Source organism: Triplophysa dalaica, chromosome 24 (assembly GCF_015846415.1).
Source record: "Triplophysa dalaica isolate WHDGS20190420 chromosome 24, ASM1584641v1, whole genome shotgun sequence".
Classification (NCBI taxonomy): domain Eukaryota; kingdom Metazoa; phylum Chordata; class Actinopteri; order Cypriniformes; family Nemacheilidae; genus Triplophysa; species Triplophysa dalaica.
Genome location: NC_079565.1, coordinates 419,837 through 440,418, shown reverse-complemented (window position 1 = coordinate 440,418; position 20,582 = coordinate 419,837). Strand labels below are relative to the sequence as shown.

At 42.7% G+C, this 20,582-nt stretch overlaps 1 protein-coding gene across 2 annotated transcripts; it reads left to right on the top strand.

The window, feature by feature from the left end:
- The first annotated feature begins 890 nt into the window (after positions 1-890).
- On the top strand, positions 891-19,460 carry mon2 (MON2 homolog, regulator of endosome-to-Golgi trafficking). 2 transcript variants are annotated; one of them, XM_056740118.1, is made up of 35 exons: positions 891-1,305; positions 4,417-4,480; positions 4,579-4,706; positions 4,812-4,943; positions 5,324-5,453; positions 5,535-5,632; positions 5,713-5,838; positions 5,929-6,126; positions 6,273-6,397; positions 7,504-7,643; positions 7,959-8,112; positions 8,364-8,569; positions 8,750-8,831; positions 9,688-9,869; positions 9,963-10,075; positions 10,606-10,710; positions 10,791-10,871; positions 10,953-11,026; positions 11,108-11,198; positions 11,300-11,401; positions 12,276-12,386; positions 12,463-12,638; positions 12,819-12,981; positions 13,054-13,347; positions 13,426-13,624; positions 13,701-14,335; positions 14,413-14,556; positions 15,636-15,653; positions 17,075-17,203; positions 17,602-17,792; positions 17,883-17,943; positions 18,054-18,177; positions 18,265-18,472; positions 18,566-18,648; positions 18,747-19,460. In XM_056740118.1, the coding sequence occupies exons 1-35, from the start codon at positions 1,198-1,200 to the stop codon at positions 18,908-18,910; spliced, it is 5,139 nt and encodes a 1,712-aa protein (XP_056596096.1). In that variant the 5' UTR covers positions 891-1,197; the 3' UTR covers positions 18,911-19,460. The 2 variants fall into 2 exon arrangements, with proteins under 2 accessions (XP_056596096.1, XP_056596097.1); XM_056740119.1 differs by lacking the exon at positions 15,636-15,653.
- The last annotated feature ends 1,122 nt before the right edge of the window (positions 19,461-20,582 follow it).

Sequence of the window (20,582 nt, the reverse complement as noted above, 5' to 3'; positions counted from 1 at the left end):
AAGTCTTAAAGTGTACTTTAGCCTTCAGTTTGCTTATAGGTAGGGCCGGTCTGCTGTAGACAGTAAAATGTTATCAACATCATTGTTTTTACTGTTTATTGCTGCTCAAATGTGGCGTATTTACACCAATATTATATATTGTAAGATTCATGAAATTTAGTGGCTGCATCATGTCATGACATCAAAGATATTTAATGTCATACGTTAGAGAGGGCAGATGCATTTTTTTCCAAAACATACAATTTAACAGCATTAAAAAGGGTCAGAAATTAACCTTCTGTTAAAGGTCAACATTTTCCCCTGGAACTGATTACAAATCTGCCAAAATCAAGACATCCTGAAAAAATCTATAGATTCCAGACCAAACCACAGTAGAAAATGTAGTGGATTGGTTATAATGGGAATTGTACTGGAAACAATGAAACATTCTGTGATGGTTTCTATTGGATTTCAATTGTTATTTTCAGCAGTGATATACTGTTCATGTTAACATCAACAAAAAACATTGTTGCAGAAGCTGCATGGCGTGTTTATTATATAGTAACACAATTTTACACAAAAGCAGATTACAGAAACAGTAGAAAGATCGTCCTCTATTGGCCACTGCGATCCTAATCTCAACAGATCCGTCTGTCACTGGTTGTAATGCTTGACCCAGTAAAACGCTCATTTATCATATATTTGGGGAATTTTTGTTCATTTTGTTTGTTTTTCTTTTTCTTTTCACCTCTTTTAAACAATTAACATCAATAGAATAAAGAATTATTCTTTGTCGCATGCGGCTGGTGAAGCAAAAAACCTCTCATCCAATAAAAAGCGCTGCGCTGCTGCCGAGCGACCACGTGAGGGCGCCACCGCCCCGCTCCGCCGCGGATCCTGTCAGTGTTTACGGAAGTGACGCGTGGCTTGACGTGTCGTTTTCCGCACGGGCATTATGGGATCCAGGAATGAAGAAAAATCACGAAACTGAGACATGAAGCGCACATTTTAGATCATAAAGATCACACATGACATAAAGATCATATGAATATGATCATGTTGAATGCGCGTGAGAGCGGTTCGGGCTGAAGAGAGACTGATGTGTGTGCGGCACTGAGGGCTGTGTTTATGTGCCTCGCGCTGAAGCGGGTTTAATTCGCTTTATTTTATTCTATTGGTCATTATTTCGGGTTTAATTACAGCCTTGCGTGTGTGAAGATGTCCACCAGCAGCCCTGAGGCGGTGAAGAAGCTCCTGGACAACATGCAGACGGATCTGCGCTCTCTGTCCATGGAGTGCAAGAAGAAATTTCCTCCAGTCAAAGAGGTGACGTTACAAACACAATATACATCTACACATCTGAGTCTTTATATATATTACATATCGTTCACATATACATCTATATGTCTGTATACTGTACGCGGATACATGTACAGTTACAGGCAGTCACTTGACTATATACATGTGTCACTTTGTGTGTGTGTGTACAACCTGTTTGCACTTTAGATTTATGTGATCTGAATATTTAAGTCATTGTGATAATAAGAACGTGTCGTTGTGTTTGTGCACGTGAGCGTCAGACAGCGTCATAACATTGTTTCTGGGTATTTAAAGTGTCACATGTATGAAACCCGGAAAAGGCCCAGCCCAGAAAGCTCAGACACACTTCACCCAAAAATGACAATTCTGTCATCATTCACTCACCATCGAGCTGTTCCAAATGTGTATAAATGTCTTTGTTCTGGTGAACACAGAGAAAGATATTTGGAAGAATGCGTATAACCAGACAGATCTCGACACCCGTTGACTCCCATAGTAGGAAAAGACAACGGGAGTCAAAAGTGCCCGAGAACTGTTTGCTGTCCTACATTCTTCAAAATATCTTCTTTAGTGTTCAACAGAACAAAACAAAGAAGATTTTTTTTTCCTACTATGGGAGTCAACGGGTGTCGAGATCTGTTTGGTTACAAGCATTCTTCCAAATATCTTTCTCTGTGTTCATCAGAACAAAGACATTTATACACATTTAGAACAACCAGAGAGTGAATAAATGATGACAGAATTTTCATTTTTGGGGAAGTAAACATCACATTAAGTTCTTTCAGACATCACAGATCAGATCAGAGTCTCGATGAATGAACAAATCACACGAGACAAATGGACCCATCACATTTCAGCAGAACATCACGTCTGTTTGGATGTATGTGGCATAGCTGTGTTAATCTGATCCTTTAGTGTACATTTCGACAGAGATCGATGTCTTTTATTCGAATTTCTGATGAGGTACTTTGTGTTCAAGTATGTATTTGTACAAAAGAACTAATGAAAGGATAATTCAGTTTCAACTCTGATTGGACAGGCCACTAGAGGTGAGAGTGAACAGTTTTGTTGAGTATTTATGTTAAACAGTCTCTCCCTCAGCTGTGTGTTTTCATGATACACAAATCATCTGCTCAGTGTGTTAGTAATGCTCTTCTAATCTGAGACTGTAGAATTATTCTTCACACAATAAAGAGATGCGTCATGAGCTCCTGTTTATAGGGGATGCCTTATGTAAGTCAAACAACGTATTGAACAGTTCAAGTTGATCAATGAACATTCAGAAGCAAATTTGCAACTTATGCACATGTACAGATCTTAAATGTTAGATGTTGCGTAGACACAAACATAATTATATCTGATAAGCTAACACAATACAACAACATGAAATGACATTCAAAAGTGATCAGAGTTAACAGTCCCGGTGAAATGAAATATCACACTGCCTTTGTTTCATGAAATATCACAGCGTTTATTGTCAATGGTTTATCAATGTGGGTCATTGTCATTTAAAAATTCTTCTTAAATGACCCATGTTACATGGCTTGGGCGGAGCCTCGGTTAACTCCTCCCCTTCAACTCGCAGAGAAGGACAAAAGCCACGCCCACTAGTTTGCTCATTCAAATTCCATATCACTCGAAAATGTGTCAAAATACGGAAGTAACGGTCACAACTTTCTGTTCATGGGGAGTTCAACAACCTGTAATATTGAGTTGATACAGATAAAAACACAAAGCAGCACATTCTCGTCTGTAAAAGGTTTATCTCATCTCTTCAGGGAATGTTCAGCTCAGCAGTTTAACAACAAGAAGCTGTTGGTTTTATTGATGACAGAAACTGACACGTTGACTGCTCCAAGATGGCGGCACGTTGGCATGTCTGGAGCGGTGAAATGTGGCATCTATGTTTATATATATCTATGTTTTACACCACGAGATCTGTTACTCCGTAAGCATTGTGCTTTGACCCTCTGAGTTCCTGTGAACATGTCAGAAATGTGCTTTTGTTTAGTCTAGCTGTGGAGAGGACACTAGTTTGTTCTCTCTGGGTTGTTCACCTGCTGATAAACACGAGCTCTGGTGAAAGGTTCATGTACTTGATTGGAGATATACCCTCGGATCATGTTTTCGATTGTATTTTGCTTTATGTTTTGCATTTAATAACAAAAGTGTTGTGGAGAGACCACCGTATTATTCAATGTATGTCTTCAGCAGTTTTTTGTGTTGTAAGAAGGTTAATGGACATGTGGCTCTCTCCTGTAGAAATCACCATATTCGCTGTCGCTAGTCAACATTGTTGGTCAAGAGGTCAAAGGTCGCCTAGATGAACTATTTAAGAAGTGTTGCACTGTAAACCTCAAAATTTCAATGGATCCATATTGTACTGAAAACAACTTGCTACAGCTTTAGAATGTATCTAAAACTATTTTTATTTACAAATTTAAAATGTTTGTAGCATAAACTCCTTCTTTCTGTCTGTATAAAATCATGTGGCGTCAGATTAACAACGTTCACATCCACACGGGGGTTTGTGTAACATCAGAAGTTGGTTTCCTTTTAGCGAACGCATCACATTGAGCTACAGGACCATCCCAGATGAAGATGTCAAACACACAGCTGTCAGATCCGTCTCCTCGTGCTCGCGTGTCTCAGCCGATCTCTCCAGAGTCACGAGCGAGACCATCATATGTGACAGCTGAGGTCATGGCGAGATCTGCTGTGTGTTGTTTCAGGATAAAGGAGTTGTTGTGAACGTGTGTGTCGGTGAACAGTGGCGCTCGACACTCATTCAAACGCTTCAGAATTCTCCATTTGAAGTTGTTTTCATTCATCGTTCAAGTAGATCTTTGAATATCTTCTGAACGCAGCATCATATACTGAACATAAAATCTTTGTCTATAAGTGGTGTGTGAGTTTTGCGGCCCGTCACATTCACAGTGCGTGACTTTTATTTTGTAAATCAGGAAACAAACACATTTTAAATGCATGTTATACCATGCGTAACACAACGACTGCTCATTCCACTCAGTGTCTGCTTGTTTTGAGAATGAAAATGCTCCAATCACACGCCTGCACAAGAGCATTGAATCACGTTATTATCTTGTCCTCTGCTTTTAGGCTGCCGAGTCAGGCATCGTGAAGATCAAAACCATCGCGGCAAGACACACAGACGTCCTGGCAGGTGAGTGACACGCTGAACGTTCAGAACACAACGAGATCACAGACATCAGACTCTGTTGTGATGTTGTTGTAATTTGTTGGTTTGTCGTGTGTGATCAGCGTTGAAGGAGAGCAGTTCTGAGGTGGTCCAGCCGTTCCTCATGGGCTGCGGAACCAAAGAACCCAAGATCACTCAGCTGTGTCTCGCTGCCATTCAGAGACTCATGTCACACGAGGTGGTTTCTGAGGTCAGACTCGTGTGTACACGCTTATTTCAACAAACATAACGCCATATTCTGTTTTGTGAGGAATCTTGAAGGAAGTGGTTCATGTGTGTGTGTGTGCATGTGCAGGCGGCTGCGGGGAACATCATTAACATGCTGTGGCAGTTGATGGAGAACGGACTGGAGGAACTGAAACTACTGCAGACGGTTCTTGTGCTTCTCACCACCAACACCGTCGTACACGATGAGGTTCTGTCGAAGGTACCATACACACTTATGAAACAAACACTGCAGTAGATTTAAAGACGAACACAGACCCATCTGAGCCTCATGATGGAGTGAAAAGCAGTCGAGCTTCCTCATTAGTGGTATTTCACTTTGTTTGTGAGGACATGCAAATAAACACTCACAATCCAAGGCGTCACATCACACATTAAAAGTTTAAGATGTTCGGCATCATTCTCTCTAGTCCAACCAGAATATTATTGAAGCTCCACATCACCTCTCACAGCCGATCCAAACATTTGAAATGTTTTATATGGACCAATGCGATTCCTCCGTGGGCATGAATTAGGTTATGTCAGCTAATCAATGGACAGAAACGTAGCGCATTCGATGGTTCTGTGTTTGTGGTTCATCAGGCGATCGTTCTGTGTTTCCGACTTCACTTCACGAAAGACAACATCACCAACAACACAGCGGCCGCCACCGTCCGGCAGGTCGTGACTGTGGTCTTTGAGAGGATGGTGGCGGAAGACGAGAGGTTCAAAGGTCAGTACGTCTGATGTTACTGTATTTACGAAGTCTCCCATGTTTGTCTCTCATGTTCATGTTTATCTTACGTCACCGCAGGTCTCGCAGAAGAGCCTCCTGCCGTCCAGGGTAACAGTAACCGGCGATCTGTGAGCACGCTGAGACCCAGCGCCAAAGACGCATACATGCTGTTTCAGGTGCGAGGGGGCGGAGCATCTGTCTGATGTCAATATACACCTAACAGCACTTATAACGACGAACTTTGCCCTCTCCACAGGATCTGTGTCAGCTGGTGAATGCCGACGCCCCCTACTGGTTGGTGGGCATGACGGAGATGACGCGGACGTTCGGCTTGGAGCTGCTGGAATCGGTGTTGAACGACTTTCCTGAAGTTTTCCTGCAGGTGAACACACCACACTGAGTGACACAAACACGATGACAGCTGTTGACCCTGCGATCGCGCCGTGACCTCTTCTGTGTTTCTTTATCGTAGCACCAAGAGTTCAGTTTCCTGTTGAAGGAACGCGTCTGTCCGCTGGTCATCAAGCTCTTCTCTCCGAACATCAAATTCCGTCAGGGCAGCTGCGGCAGCGCGGCATCTCCGGCCCCCGTAGAGAAACCCTATTTCCCCATCTGTATGAGACTCCTGCGGGTGGTCTCTGTTCTCATCAAACACTTCTACAGCCTCCTGGTGAGACACAGATGAGACGGCGCTCCACTCACACACTATTTCTCATTATATATTTTATGTTTCTCGGGTGATTGTTTGTCTGGGTGGGGCGGAAGTGTGAATGTGGGCGGGCATATGTTAATGATCTGATGCTTTGTGTGTTGTAGGTGACGGAGTGTGAGATCTTCTTGTCTCTGCTGGTGAAGTTTCTGGATGGAGAGAAACCTCAGTGGTTGAGAGCCGTGGCTGTGGAGTCTGTGCACAGACTGTGTGTTCAGCCTCATTTACTGCGGTGAGAGAACATACCAAACAAACAAAAATATGACAAACAAATCCGTTTTTATATCAAAATTTCAGACGTCGTCTCCCATGTGGTTTATTTCACGACACACTTATTAAATCTGAATGACGTTTAATCATTATTTCTTAGACTGAATGTCTGGGGTATATAGACAGTTTTAAAGTGACAACATAAACAAACGTTCATGGACTGCCCTTAACTTCCAGTACACATTCACAAACAAAAGAGCGCCTGTAGAGGATTTCTGATAACAAGCAAAAGAAACCGAGAAGACGAGTCACTTGTCTCTCTAATATTTTGAATTCAGACTGCGATACCAAGCTTGACCGCTAGATGTCAGTGTATCGTACTGTTTAAATGCGACCGAACCACAGCACCCATTCAACAAAATGTTTATTTAATTCAATTATTGTACAATAAAATATTAATACAAGTTTATAGTAACATAAATGAAATCGAAAATAAATAGTTGTATAATCATGCTGCGCTCCCACCAGACGCAAATGAACCATTGAGAGCGAGTGATTCACATGTTAAATCAATGCTAAGACACGATGAACATCCTGCGGTGCGATTCACTCGAATTCAGCGTTTCGGACATTTGACAAATTTTTTTAACTTTGCCGAAAATTCCCTCCACGTTAACCAATCAGGAGCTTGCTCTAGTTGTAACGTGATTATGACGTAGCGAGCTGAGGCAGAAATCCGAAACGACAATGGAGGACCAAATCTTGTACGATGCATCTTCTTACTTTCATCCAAACAGGAATAAAAAGGATCTTGCTGGGAAGAAAGGGAGTAAGGAGGTCTGACAATCTGGTAAATCTCAACAAAATCCATGACCGCCATTTCATGACTGGAGCCGCCTGGCAGAAGCCCCTCCTATGACGCAAATTCCATTTGTTGTGAAGTGAACTTCACACGCACATGAAGCGAGTAAACTCAAAATGTTCAAGCGTCCAACTACGCGTGAATAGCGCAATTTACCGCGTCCGCCCAGTTATACACTAGGCAAACACACACTGGAATTAACTGGAGGTCAGGCACGCACGCGTCCGGTGTATCGATGACTTTCTTTCTGTCTCTAATGTGTGCAGGTCTTTCTGTCAGTCTTATGATATGAAGCAGCACTCCACTAAAGTGTTCAGAGACATTGTCAACGCTCTGGGATCCTTCATCCAGTCGCTCTTCATCCTCCCCAGTGCTGGAAACTCTTCATCCTCCAGCGCACCCGCAGGTCACACACTCACACGCTGTTTACTGTTAACAAATATACCGACAGCATCCTTTCTGGCATACTTCTGCACACTATAAGTATGTCTTTATTAAAAAAAGAATAATGTATAAAACAGCAGCTGGGGCACCAGAAATAAACTGTTAAATAACAGTGTTTTACCATTCTTTATAAATATGCTGTCCTTTTCTGTTACTGGACGGATTTTGAGAATATTTCCTAAAATACATGAAAAATCTGTTAAATTCTGTACAAAAAATGAAACTGTGTACCCTGATGTCCCTCAAATGAACTTCTGTATGTATGTGTGTGTATCAGGTGGGTCTGTGTCAGGCGGGCAGGGGTCTGCTCAGGGCATCCCGGGGGCCGCTGGTTCAGGTGGACCTCTGACCACGCAGGCAGCGTTTGAGTACCGGGGCACCTGGATTCCCCTCATGAACGTCAGCGTTCAGGGCAGTGCCAAAGCCACATAGTGAGTGATCACACGCGCTCCAGGGGTGATGTTCCACACTTACTGGATGATTTTATGTCAAATACATGCGGAGAAAAATAACATAACGTCAACAATCAAGACCTGTCAATCAAAATTCACGAGTCCCGCCCTCCTAGTTTCACTAAATATTAAGTATAATGTTTCACGAATGCCGTATCACCCAGACTTAACAACTGTGTATAATGTTTACCTAAACTCGTGATTGTCCTCTCTCTCGTTCTGGCTGTCAGTCTGGAGATGTTGGATAAAGTGGAGCCGCCCTCGATCCCTGAAGGTTACGCCATGTCTGTGGCGTTCAGCGCTCTGCTGGATCTGGTCAGGGGCATCACCGCCATGATCGAGAGTGCGCTGGCGGTAGAGAATCAGGTGGCGCCAGTGAGAGAGGGGGAGGCACCTGTGAAGCCTCCTCTGAGTTACAGCGGCCCACACGAACCACGTGAGTCACAGCGGGAGTCGATCGTGCATGTGACTCATCTGCGAATGAGTCTTTGACATTCTGATCCTAAAAATAAAGCATTACAAATGTTTTTTCCTGATAATTGAGATATATTTAATATCTGTAGTTATAGTGGCTTTTCGTGTCATGTGTCTCTTCCGCTCAATGTGTCTGTTACAGTGGCTCATGAGGTTTGGGAAGAGATGGTGAACGCCTGCTGGTGCGGACTGCTAGCTGCTCTCTCACTTCTGCTGGACGCCAGGTAACACACGTGTGTGGATGCAAACACACACACACACACTAAGCGTTGTTATAATCCTGTTCACATAAAAACTAAATCTAAACCAATTTCTTTCTGACTAGATTAGATTCAACTTTATTGTCATTACACATATACAAGTACAGTGTAACGAAATGTAGTTTAGGTCTAACCAGAAGTGCAATTAGCAAGTGCAGGATATACTATCGAAGCAATTATATAATAGCAAGTTGTTAAATTGTTGTGCTGTAGTGAGCTTTGTCTTATTGTTTATATACGAGTTCGTTTCCAAAATGAGATAACTCAATCATGTTTTTTTATTGTGCATTCCAATTAATATCAATCAAATTGCTGATTGGTTGTTTTGATTTAAGCCATAATAACTCAAAAAATACAGCTAACTAACACAGTTAAACACATTAAAACATTTTTTTTTCAAACTGTAATCTCATTTTAGAACCAAACTCTTCATATATTTGTGTATTGGAAACATCTTTATGAACAGTGACCACGTTTACAAGGACGTCAGGAATCAAATGATTCGCCTTATTCTGAGTAAACTAATATTACGATTAATGTGTTGACAGTTTGTGCTGTTCAACGTTCCATTCACAATGTAATGTATCAACAAACAGTTTGTCTTCACCATGGTACCACATACAGCTTTCGGGTTTCCTTTATTTTCTAGAATTAAGTTGATTCTTAATCAACATCTTAATTCCATTTGTGTTCACTTCCCTTATGAGTTCAGACGCTAATCAAAAAGCTGTGTTTACATGCTCCATTCTCAATCAGAGTATCGTCTTCATCCGTTTAATATCAGATTATTGTTGATCATCTGACTGTGTGTGTTTTTCAGTACGGACGAGGCGGCCACAGAGAACATTCTGAAGGCCGAGCTCTCCATGGCAGCTCTGTGCGGTCGTCTGGGTTTAGTGACGCCGCGTGATGCTTTCATCACAGCCGTGTGTAAAGCCTCGCTGCCCCCCCACTACGCCCTGACCATCCTGAGCAGCAACACCGCTAACCTCTCTAATAAAGGTACAAGAGCCGTGTTCACTTTAAATCCTTTACAAAATACAACCTGTGCATGTGTGTGAATATATGCTGATGTTTGTGTGTGTGTGTGTGTAGTGTACTCAATCCAGGGTCAGAGTGTTCAGATGGTCAGTCCGTCCAGTGAATCTCACCAGCAGGTGGTAGCAGTGGGTCAACCTCTCACCGCACAGCCACAGGGGACTGTAGTGGTACATCACACACACTGTCTTAGTCACCATGAAACAGAAGTTGCGATTGACTTCTATTCCACATCGTGCCGTTCTGAAATTACAATAATATGTAGGGTGGGGCTTTATTTTGCCCTTCCCTTTTTGATTGGTTTGTTTGTTCTGTGACTGACATGGGTCTGGAGGGGAGGCTAAAGATTCCTGGACCGTTAGTTAAGTCCGACCCCTTTTTTGTTGCTTATGTCATGTGTTGAAGTGCTGTTGTTAAAGGGAGCTTAATGTTTTTCATTAAAGAAAGTGCAAATTCATTTAAAAGAAATATTGGTATGCACTCTTGAATCATTTATAATAATCACTGCAACACTTTGATTTCATGGTGACTTTAATCTAATGATATTGTTTAATTGAATTATAATGATTATTGAATTTTATTTGTGAGTGACTCTAATATTTTTTTCTGGTTAAATACAGGTTCACTCATTGATACTGTAAACAAACTGTTTTCTATTATAATGTATTGTTTATATATATTATCTCTCTCTTCCTCTCAGCTGACGGCGAAGAACATTCAGTGCATGCGGACTCTGTTGAATTTAGCTCATTGTCACGGTGTTTATCTGGGAACGTCTTGGCAGCTGGTTTTAGCCACACTCCAGGTAGAAACACACACGTTTGTAGTTCTCATCTCATGAATTCATATGTGTGACGCTCAGTAATGTTCTCTTGTTTCTGTTAGCATCTGGTGTGGATTCTGGGTCTGAAGCCGGCCGTTGGTGGGGTCCTGAAACCCGGACGGGCCGTCGAGGGTCCCAGCACGGTGAGAAACGTATTCTTTTGTATACTCCTCTCTAAACTGTTCCGTGTGTCACAGACTGAATGTTGTTGTTTTTTTTGTCAGGTGTTGACCACAGCAGTGATGACCGATCTGCCCGTCATATCCAATATTCTCTCTAGACTCTTTGAAAGCTCACAGTAAGATCAGAGGAATCATTCAGTTTGATGATTATCAGAAGCTTTTCACTTACTTCACGTGATCCGTGTGTGTGATTGTAGATATCTGGATGACGTTTCCCTGCATCACCTGATAAACGCTCTGTGTTCTTTATCGATGGAGGCTATGGAGATGGCCTACGGCAACAACAAGGTGCTGTTCTGCTGCATTGCATTGACTGCTAAACCAGCGACGCTCATCCAGCTACGTCAATAGAAAGTGATGTTTGGCTTTTTTCTATGTTTTGTGGTCAGGAGCCGTCTCTGTTCGCTGTGGCCAAACTCTTGGAGACGGGGCTGGTCAACATGGCTCGCATTGAGATTCTCTGGAGGCCTCTGACGGCTCATCTGCTGGAGGTGAGACTGAAGAATCAACACACTCAAATGTGTCTTTGCACAGGGAGTCCAAAAATGTTGTATGTGTTTTTCGTATTTGGTCAAAACGCTTTGCTACGAATGCAAAAAATGCAGAAAATCGAACCCAGCCCGAATTGGTTCATGATGGACATATCGGAGGCAGTGTGTAAATGTGATTGACGCAACGTGAGGTGCTGAAATTTTGGACTCAATGTGCAATGACCTTAACACTTGAAAAGAGACACCAGGGTGTCTGTAAAAACAACGTGTAAAAAGATTGTATCTTTCTGTTGCCTTTTCTTGGTCCTGCTTTGGTCTGTTATACTGAAACTTTCCTTCTGATGATACTAAACCTCCTCATGTTGTCTCATCACGTCTCTCTCTCTCTTTCTCTCTTGCGACATGTCTGTGTTGTAGAAGGTAAGTTTGAATCTCTCTTTTTCTCCGATGATCTTCTCTCACGTTATTAAATGAAACCTTTTGTGAGGAGTCTGGTCATATGATCCTGTCAATCTCTTCTCTGTAATGACAAATCTTCTGCCATCTCTCTTCCCACCCGTGATCAGTTTGAGTTAGTTTTATCCAGATCTCGAGCCGAGTATCAGCACCAAACTTCTTCTAAATGAGCAATTCTTTATCAACAGTCTGTTTTCAGACCCTGTGATGTCGAAAACGATATTAGGAGAAATGAATCACGTTCTCTTTACAACTGTGTCACAAAAATTCCATTGTTTTGTGCATTACATTAAACTGTGTTTGTGTTGATTTGTGATTCATTAAATGTGTCTGATTTAATCAAAGAAAGCTTATAAAAATGCTCAGATCTTAAAATATTTGTAGCACGTGATATGAATCTGGTGTTGTGTTGGTGCAGGTGTGTCAGCATCCTAACGCACGCATGAGGGAATGGGGTGCGGAGGCCATCACCTCACTGATTAAAGCCGGACTCTCCTACAAACACCAACCGCTGCTGTCACACAACCAGGTGACCGCTCATCCGGATGATCTCAGAGAAGAACGCATGGATCTTATCTCTAACCAATCATCTCTGTTCTCTTCAGAGACTCCAGCTGCTGCTGTTGAACCCGCTGAAGGAGCTGTCCAACGTCCTTCACGCAGACATCAGACAGAAACAGCTGGAGTGCGTTCTTCAGATCCTTCAGAACCAGGGCGACAGCCTCGGACCGGGGTGGCCTCTGGTGCTGGGGGTCATCGGGGCCATTCGGAATGACCAGGGGTGAGACGTGCAGACTATGTCACGAAATATATGAACGTCCACACCAATGGAAGATCATGTTGTGTTTTCACATCTTGATTGACTTTGACTTGATCATTCATCAACCGTGTCATTTCTCGGTGTCTTCATTCTTCTAAAAACTTTATTGTGACTTTACTAAACATGTTTTTTATTCCACAGCGAGTCCCTCATACGAACAGCCTTCCAGTGCCTGCAGTTGGTGGTGACCGACTTCCTACCCACAATGCCTTGCACGTGCCTCCAGATAGTGGTGGATGTTGCGGGCAGTTTTGGACTTCAGAATCAGGAGCTGAACATCAGCTTGACGTCCATAGGACTCCTGGTGAGGCATGTTTAAAATGAGATGATGATTCAGATCTTAGGGTTGTACTCATTGGGAGCGTTTTCTGTCCAGTGGAACATCTCAGATTACTTCTTCCAACGAGGAGAAGCCATTACAGAAGAGCTGGAGAAGGAGGAAGCCGTTCTGGTGAAACAGGCTCAAGATAAAGGCGAACCTCTGAACAGACCCTTTCACCCCGCACCGCCCTTCGACTGCCTGTGGTTGTGCCTGTACGCCAAACTGGGCGAGCTGTGTGTGGATCCGCGGCCAGCCGTGAGGAAGAGCGCAGGCCAGACCATGTTCTCCACCATCGCTGCTCACGGAACGTTGCTACAACCTTCCACCTGGAACATTGTGGTTTGGAAGGTACGTGGTGACACCGGGTCACATGTCTGTTTCCGTGTGCTTCACGGTTAATCTTACTAGTGTACCGTTATCCCGCAGGTTCTCTTTCATCTGCTGAACTGTGTCAGGAAGTCCTCCACCACGGCTGACAAAGAAAAGATTGAGTCCGGGGGGGGGAACATCCTCATCCACCACTCACGTGACACAGCTGAGAAGCAGTGGGCGGAGACGTGGGTCCTGACGCTGGCGGGTGTCGCTCGCATCTTCAACACCAGGAGATATCTGCTGCAGCAGTTGGGTAAGTGCTGAGAAGCACAAAGGAATTTCGGATCCGTTTTTAGGAATGACTGTAACCCCTCATGCGCCCCCTTCAGGTGACTTCTTCAAAGCTTGGGAAGTCCTGTTGGATCACATCAAGTCCGCTGCCCTCAGCAAAAACAGCGAGGTTTCTCTCGCAGCACTCAAGAGCTTCCAAGAGATTCTTCAGCTGGTCACTCCCGTTAAAGACACGGATAAACCAGACACTCTATCTGCGTTGGACGTCTCCGCCGTCCTCATGGAATCTCTTCAAAGCTCCGGCCCGGGCAGACCCCTCATCCGCTCCGATTCCCTCGCCGAGCGGTTAGCCCAGCGCTACATAGCTCAACTTCAGCTGCCTCCGCCCGGGGAGGAGCAAGACGACTCCGCCCTCTGGTGGTCGGCGTGGAACACCTGGTACCGGATAGGAACCGAGTGCACGCGTCCTCCTAGCGGCGGAGCGGATAAACTGGCATTCGTGCCCAGCCAGCCCTTCCTGACGGCATTAATACAGATTTTTCCGGCGTTGTATCAGCACATCGCGGCAGGGTTCAGCATGGAAGATCTGAAGAAGCTGGGCGTGATTCTGCACGGAGCCGTTTCCGTCCCCATCAGCTCTGACGCTTCACCCTTCATCTTACCGTCCTACACAGAGGCGGTGCTCACCAGTCTACAGGAGGTGGTGCTTACAAGCCTCGACGTCCTACAGAAGGTCAGAAAACATGCTCTGTCTGCTGGTTTATCATTGGTTGAGCGTTTGTTGTTTGAGATGGTGTTTCATTCTTCCAGGCGATTTGCGTCGGCTCTGAGAATCTTCAGGTGATGTATCCCGCCATCTTCCAGCAGCTTCTGCTGTTCGTGGAGTTTTCCTGTAAACCTCCTCAGTACGGAAAAATGGAGACCAAACATGTGGCCAATGCCAAATATAACCAGGTGAGCGTCTCTTCTACTTCCGTGCGGTTTTCTGGCTCTTTAATCTTTCTGGTTTAATCTGAGAGGCACGACTTGTTCATTTTGCAAACGTTTCAAGAACTCTTGTGCTGAATAAGACCCTTTTAGTTTTGCTGCTCTGTGCTAAAGTCTCGCCTCAGTCTGTGGAATATAAATGTGCTTCTTTTTTTTCTTGAGGACCTTTTAGTAGCTTTTCTCCTTTGTTTATTTATTCACTGGTGCTTGATTGAGTTTGTTTGTAAGGTGTCCTTCAGTTCGGCTCACTTGTAAGGAGCGTCTCTTACTGACGTTTCATATCTTAGGACAATTTTATCTTCTTTCAGCTTTGTGCTCTGCTCTAACCAACATTTAAAATGGTTTTGTTTCTCAGTTGCACATGTCGGCTTTGTTCCAAAACCTAGTGAGCTGTCAGCATGAGCATCTGTCTTCATAATAAATATCTTGCGTGAAGCAAAGATTTGTCACTTTATTTGATTAAAGGTTAAACGTTGACATGTTTAAGCTAACAATTGAATAGTCTAATGAGCATACAAAATGAATTTTACTCTTCCCTTATGATGTTCAATGATTGAAATCCTAAGAATTGTATTACCTCTTTGAATCAGAGTTTTTATAGTTTTGTTTTATTGTAGTTTTATTAATATATTAAATAAGCTTTTATTTTTATGATATTCTAGAGCAATTTGTCACATGCTTTTTACTTTTTTTATGTGGCTATATATTATTGATTTATTTTATTTCATTTGAGCCAATACTTCATTTGATTTCAATAAACAGAAATGTTTTGATTTTAATCAACTATAATATCAGCTTCCACATCTGTTGTTGTTGTGATGATGTGGTGTATGTAGTCAGCTCATTGTGGTTTGGAATGGAGCGTGTGTAGTGTTCGTTTGTTGAATCAGGTTTTATTGTGTTGTTCATCCTCACAATATCACACGTGTCATGTTGTGCAGTAGATGTGTTTGTTTCATCAGTGTGTGTGTAGTTTGCTGGCAGTAGTAAACATTTGTCTGATCTTCTCTTGTTTTGTTTTTGTACCTCATATGGATCCACTGTAGATCCAACTGTTCGCACCGGTGAGTTCTTCTGCTGTCATCCTCTCTCCTACATCTCTCTTCAGCTCCATCTAACAACTTCTCTCTTTCAGATGACTGTCCAGTTGTTGGTTTTTCTGTTTTATTAAACACTTTTTGTGACTTTTACAGAGTGGCTGTGTCATAAAATACAGATGTTTGTCACATTAATAGTGGAGAATCTCATCATCATTCACAATAACATTACATTCACGTGTGTTTTATTTAGCAGACTCTTTTGTTTTTCCAAAGCAAATGAGAGAGAATTTGACATTTTGTTTAATGTTTAACATTTCGTTTGATAGCTTTAAACTATTATGGCGTAATTCAATCCAACATGCGCTGAATTAAGCATGCATTAGGATGTGTACAGTATTGACTGCTCAGAAATCTTTCCATTATAATGCCAAATTCAGTTCACCAGTGATTTCAACAGACAGTAGTTCTGTTTGGTGGTGAAACCAACAAAATGCACCTTAAAATATAATTTATATGGCCTGTCAATTGTGTCCTGTCATTCATATTTCCATTCGATCTGATGGTCTGACTCGGTTTTTGACTTCTGTCCTGTAACTCATTCACACTGTAGCTCTTGGTTTGATGTAGGGCGGCAGCTATCGATTATTTTATTAATAGAGTATCCTACTCCATCGATTAATTGGGTATTCCGATAATAAATACTTTTTCTTTATTAAGGAGGAATACTTAGACTGGATTTATACTCGAGCGTTGGATTTACGCCATAGCCTACTGTTGGTTTTCATTTATACTTCTACGTCGTTGTCCATGTCGACAGGCAGTGACCACTAAGTGTCAGTGTCCACGTGTGTGTTACTTGTGTAACCAAGACAAGAGCCGATTAAGAATTAGCTCATAGAAGCATTAGCAGTTAAAATTTAATACAGTAATCTCTTTGAAAAGTTAACCCATTTAATACATTGCATTGCCGTATAACATTCAAAATGCAATATAATACAAATGTATAAACAAGAAACATTAATAAAAATAGAAAGAATAATTTCAAAGGTAAACAACTATCTTCAGCTTATGCAGATGAATTAAGTTTATCTAAATTAGTTTTTTTACTATTAAATAGTAATACATTTGTCCACACAAAATACAGAGTTAACCAGACTTTTATTTTGGCAGGTTGTCGGAAGACGCTTATTTTATAGTACGTCTCTTTTATTAACTGTAGTTGAACGGATTAAACAGAGCTTCAAGGCAACAAAAATTGTAATTAGCCCTAGTTTGATGGAATGACAGCTGAATACTCTTGTTTACTTCTTTAGTTTATGATTCTTCACTCTTCACTTCTGATGTTTTGTTTGACAAATATTCACGTTTGTTAAGGCTTAGGAGCAGATTGTCATTATGTGTGTGTTTGTTCTACTCTTTATTTATCTCTGTCTCTGTGTGTCCAGGCGGAGTGGGTGGCCTTAAACTATGTGCCGTTTGCCGAGCGCTCCCTGGAGGTGGTGGTGGATCTGTATCATAAGACGGCGTGTCATAAAGCCGTCATTAATGAGAAGGTCCTGCAGAGCATCATCAAGGTATTTTTACATCCACACTTTTGCATCATCATCACTTCAAACCCTGAGGCTGTTCTGAACAGAATGCATCTGATTAAATACCTCATCAATATAACCCAAATCTAAAGCAGCATCACATGCTTCCCTGAAAACTGATCACACAGAATGCATTCTTGAACACAAGATCATGACCGTGAACCGATCCTTTAGACATTAAAGTGTTTTATCACGCGGCTCGAGGGAATGCTGGATTCTGTCAAGTAGCCGTCTAATAAGCGGGAGAATGTACAAGCAGCCGGCTGTATTAAATATCTGATCGATGTGTTTTTATTGGAATCCGATTTAAGAACACCTTCGATATTTAATGCCAAAATTAAGTGAACACATGATATAAAGTCAGTGCGTTTCTGTGCATGTAGACTCTAAGGGTTCCTCTGGGTCTGAAGTATGCGTGTCCTGCCGAGAGCACCTGGAAACTCGCCGTATCCTCGCTGCTCAAAGTGCTTTCCATTGGCCTCCCTGTTGCCCGGCAACAAGCATCCTCGGGCAAATTCGACACCATGTGGCCGGAGCTGGCGAACGCCTTCGAGGATTTTCTGTTTACCAAAAGGTGCCCGAACCTTTACTAGTGAAAATCTGGTTAGATAAAAGTATAACCGTATGACAGAGTAAAGAAATCTATTTTATTCTCCATTCGCAGCACACCTCCAGATAATCTATCCATACAAGAGTTCCAGGGGAATGAAGCTGTGGATGTCGAGGTAACATCATCGTTCATACACTGATGTCTCCGAATTGAATTTACCAACATGAAACCGTATTTCGTATAAACATTAAATGTGTTAAATGTATTGATCTCTTTGTCCACCAGGTGGTGCAGTTGATCAGCGCAGAGATTTTACCCTTTGCCAATTTCATACCCAAAGAGTTTGTGGGTCGTATTATGAGCATGCTCAATAAAGGCTCGATTCACTCGCAGTCCTCATCGTTCACAGGTACCAGGAAAATGTCACGGCAATGTGTTTGTTTTAAAGCGATCTTGTGTTTTAAAAAAGTATGACAACCGCTCTCGTCAACCGCAGAGGCAGAAATGGACGTGCGAATGCGAGAGGAGTTCTCCAAGGTTTGTTTCGAGACCCTGCTGCAGTTCTCCTTCAGTAATAAAGTCACCACGCCACAGGAGGGCTATATCTCCCGGATGGCCCTGTCAGTGCTGTTGCAGAGGGCACAGGACGTGCTGCGACGATACGTAGAGGACGAGAGGCTGAGCGGTCGCTGCCCGCTGCCCAGGTGAACACAAACACACCAGCTCTGAGCGCAGTCGCATGACGGAAGTGTTACTACACAAATCTTCATTCTCTTCTTTTGTTCCTTTTGTTCAAGGCAACAAGTGACCGAGATCATCTTTGTCTTAAAGGCCATTAGCACACTCATGGATTCTCTGAATAAGACACAGCCGGAGAACGGTGAGAGCCGTCTGTCCTTCAGCATCACTGAGACGGAACGATGGGCTTCCTGTATTGTTATTTTTGCTCATTTGTGTCTCTCCTCTCTCTCCCATCAGTGGACGGTAACGTATGGGCTCAGGTGATCGCTCTCTACCCCACACTGGTGGAGTGCATCACCTGCTCGTCTCCTGAAGTAAGCTCCGCCCTCAAAGACGCCCTGGGACCCTTTAAGGACTTCATGCAAGCGCCCGTCTCCAAAGTGCAGAACGGCGAATCGTGACTGAACGTTTTTATTCATGATTGTGACTGTTTCATACGCCACGCGTGAAGCCTCACCCACCCCCCACCGTCATGGCAAACGTCATGGAAACCATTGACTGACAGCTCTAAATGTCATCGTCCAAAGCTTCTAATACAAGCTGACGTTAGATTCTAATTGGCCGACTTAAATGATGTATTAACAGCTAGGCCTGAATTAAACTTGCAGTGTTTGTTGTTTTATTGGTTCTTTTTCTTTTTTGTTTGTTTTCCCCCTCATGTACAGTGTTTGGTGATAGTGTTAAAGATGTAATTAAGAATGAAGTCTTTGGGTTTGAAACCAGATCAAATCAAAAAATTATTTGCATAAATCATAAACAACACGAAGGATGGGCTTTTTTGTGAAATTTTCTCAACAGCAATGGATTTTATGCAAGATCTTACTGTAACATTCCATGTCATCTTTAGTCGCATTGAGAAGGGTTGAACCCGTGTGTGTACAATAATAAATGCTACAGTTCTATGAACACTAAACGCCTCACTTTCTGCTTATAATAAAAATCACTTCAGTACATTAGTGTTCTGTAGTTATAAAATATGAAAAGTGTGGTTACAAAAGGAGATAACAAACCATGGAAAAAAACATGTTTTTTATTTGTAATCGTGTTTTATTGTGTAAGTTAGCTGTATTTGTTGAGTTATGGCTTAAATCAAAACAAAACAACTGCAGTTTGATTGATATGAATTGGAATGCACAATAAAAAATGTAGTTATCTCATTTTGGAACAAAACTCTTCATATATAACACTTATAGCCTTGACTACATTTAAAAATCCTAAAACCCAATTTTTATACATATAGATTTTTCAGTCCCTCTTATAAGTAACGTAATGGAAGTATGGAGCGGTCAAGTGTGTCCAAACGTTACACGGTCCGGTAAATGGACAATATATATACCTAAATAAATGAAGAATGTTATGGTTTTACTTGAGTAACTATAGTTTATCGCGGTATTTGTAGTCAAAGTACGGTGATACAAACGGTGGTCATTGCATAGTGATTAATACACTTTACTACAGTAGTTTTTCGATGTGTTTATCACGGTGATATCGTTTTATTGTACCGTATTAATAATGTAATAATAATTTTCTATGGAACTGCCGCATTTCTTGTTTATCAGGACATTTGCGCGACTGCTTAAACTGAAATTCTCTCCTCCGTGTCTCGGTACGTCACGTGCTCTGAGGAAGCCGCCATTGACGGAAGCTAGCGGCAGGGCGTGTCCTCAGTGTGGGCGTGTGTGACGTGGCGGTGGGCGGCGTCCCTCTGACACGCCATTGGCTGCGCTCCTAGCCAATAGTCGCGCGGTAGAAGGGAGTGTAGCGCGCTCACGAGTACTACGACCATTCAGTGTCTTCTTCGCGCTCTTCACACTGCGCACTTCCAGCGACACCGCTCGGATTTGGGTGAGCACGGACCGGAGCCCGACGAGTTTATCGGATCCGCGGTGATCGGACAGACCGTGTACTGGCTGAGGTAGTAGTTTGTGCTGTTGGTTTGGGATGTGACATTGCCCGTTATGGAGATGACTGCGCAAGCTACTCCCTTGCCAGTGCCGGTCACGCGCTTCCCGCGCTGGGATTCACTTCGCGTCGGAATTCGAATCGACTGGAAAATGTGTTAAATGTATTCAG

Coding starts and splice junctions, on each gene's coding strand:
- mon2 (XM_056740118.1), top strand. CDS start 1,198: ATGTCCACCAGCAGCCCTGAGGCGGTGAAGAAGCTCCTGGACAACATG. Junction 5,839..5,928: donor TTCCTGAAGTTTTCCTGCAG/GTGAACACACCA, acceptor TCTTTATCGTAG/CACCAAGAGTTCAGTTTCCT. Junction 18,178..18,264: donor GCAGTCCTCATCGTTCACAG/GTACCAGGAAAA, acceptor CGTCAACCGCAG/AGGCAGAAATGGACGTGCGA.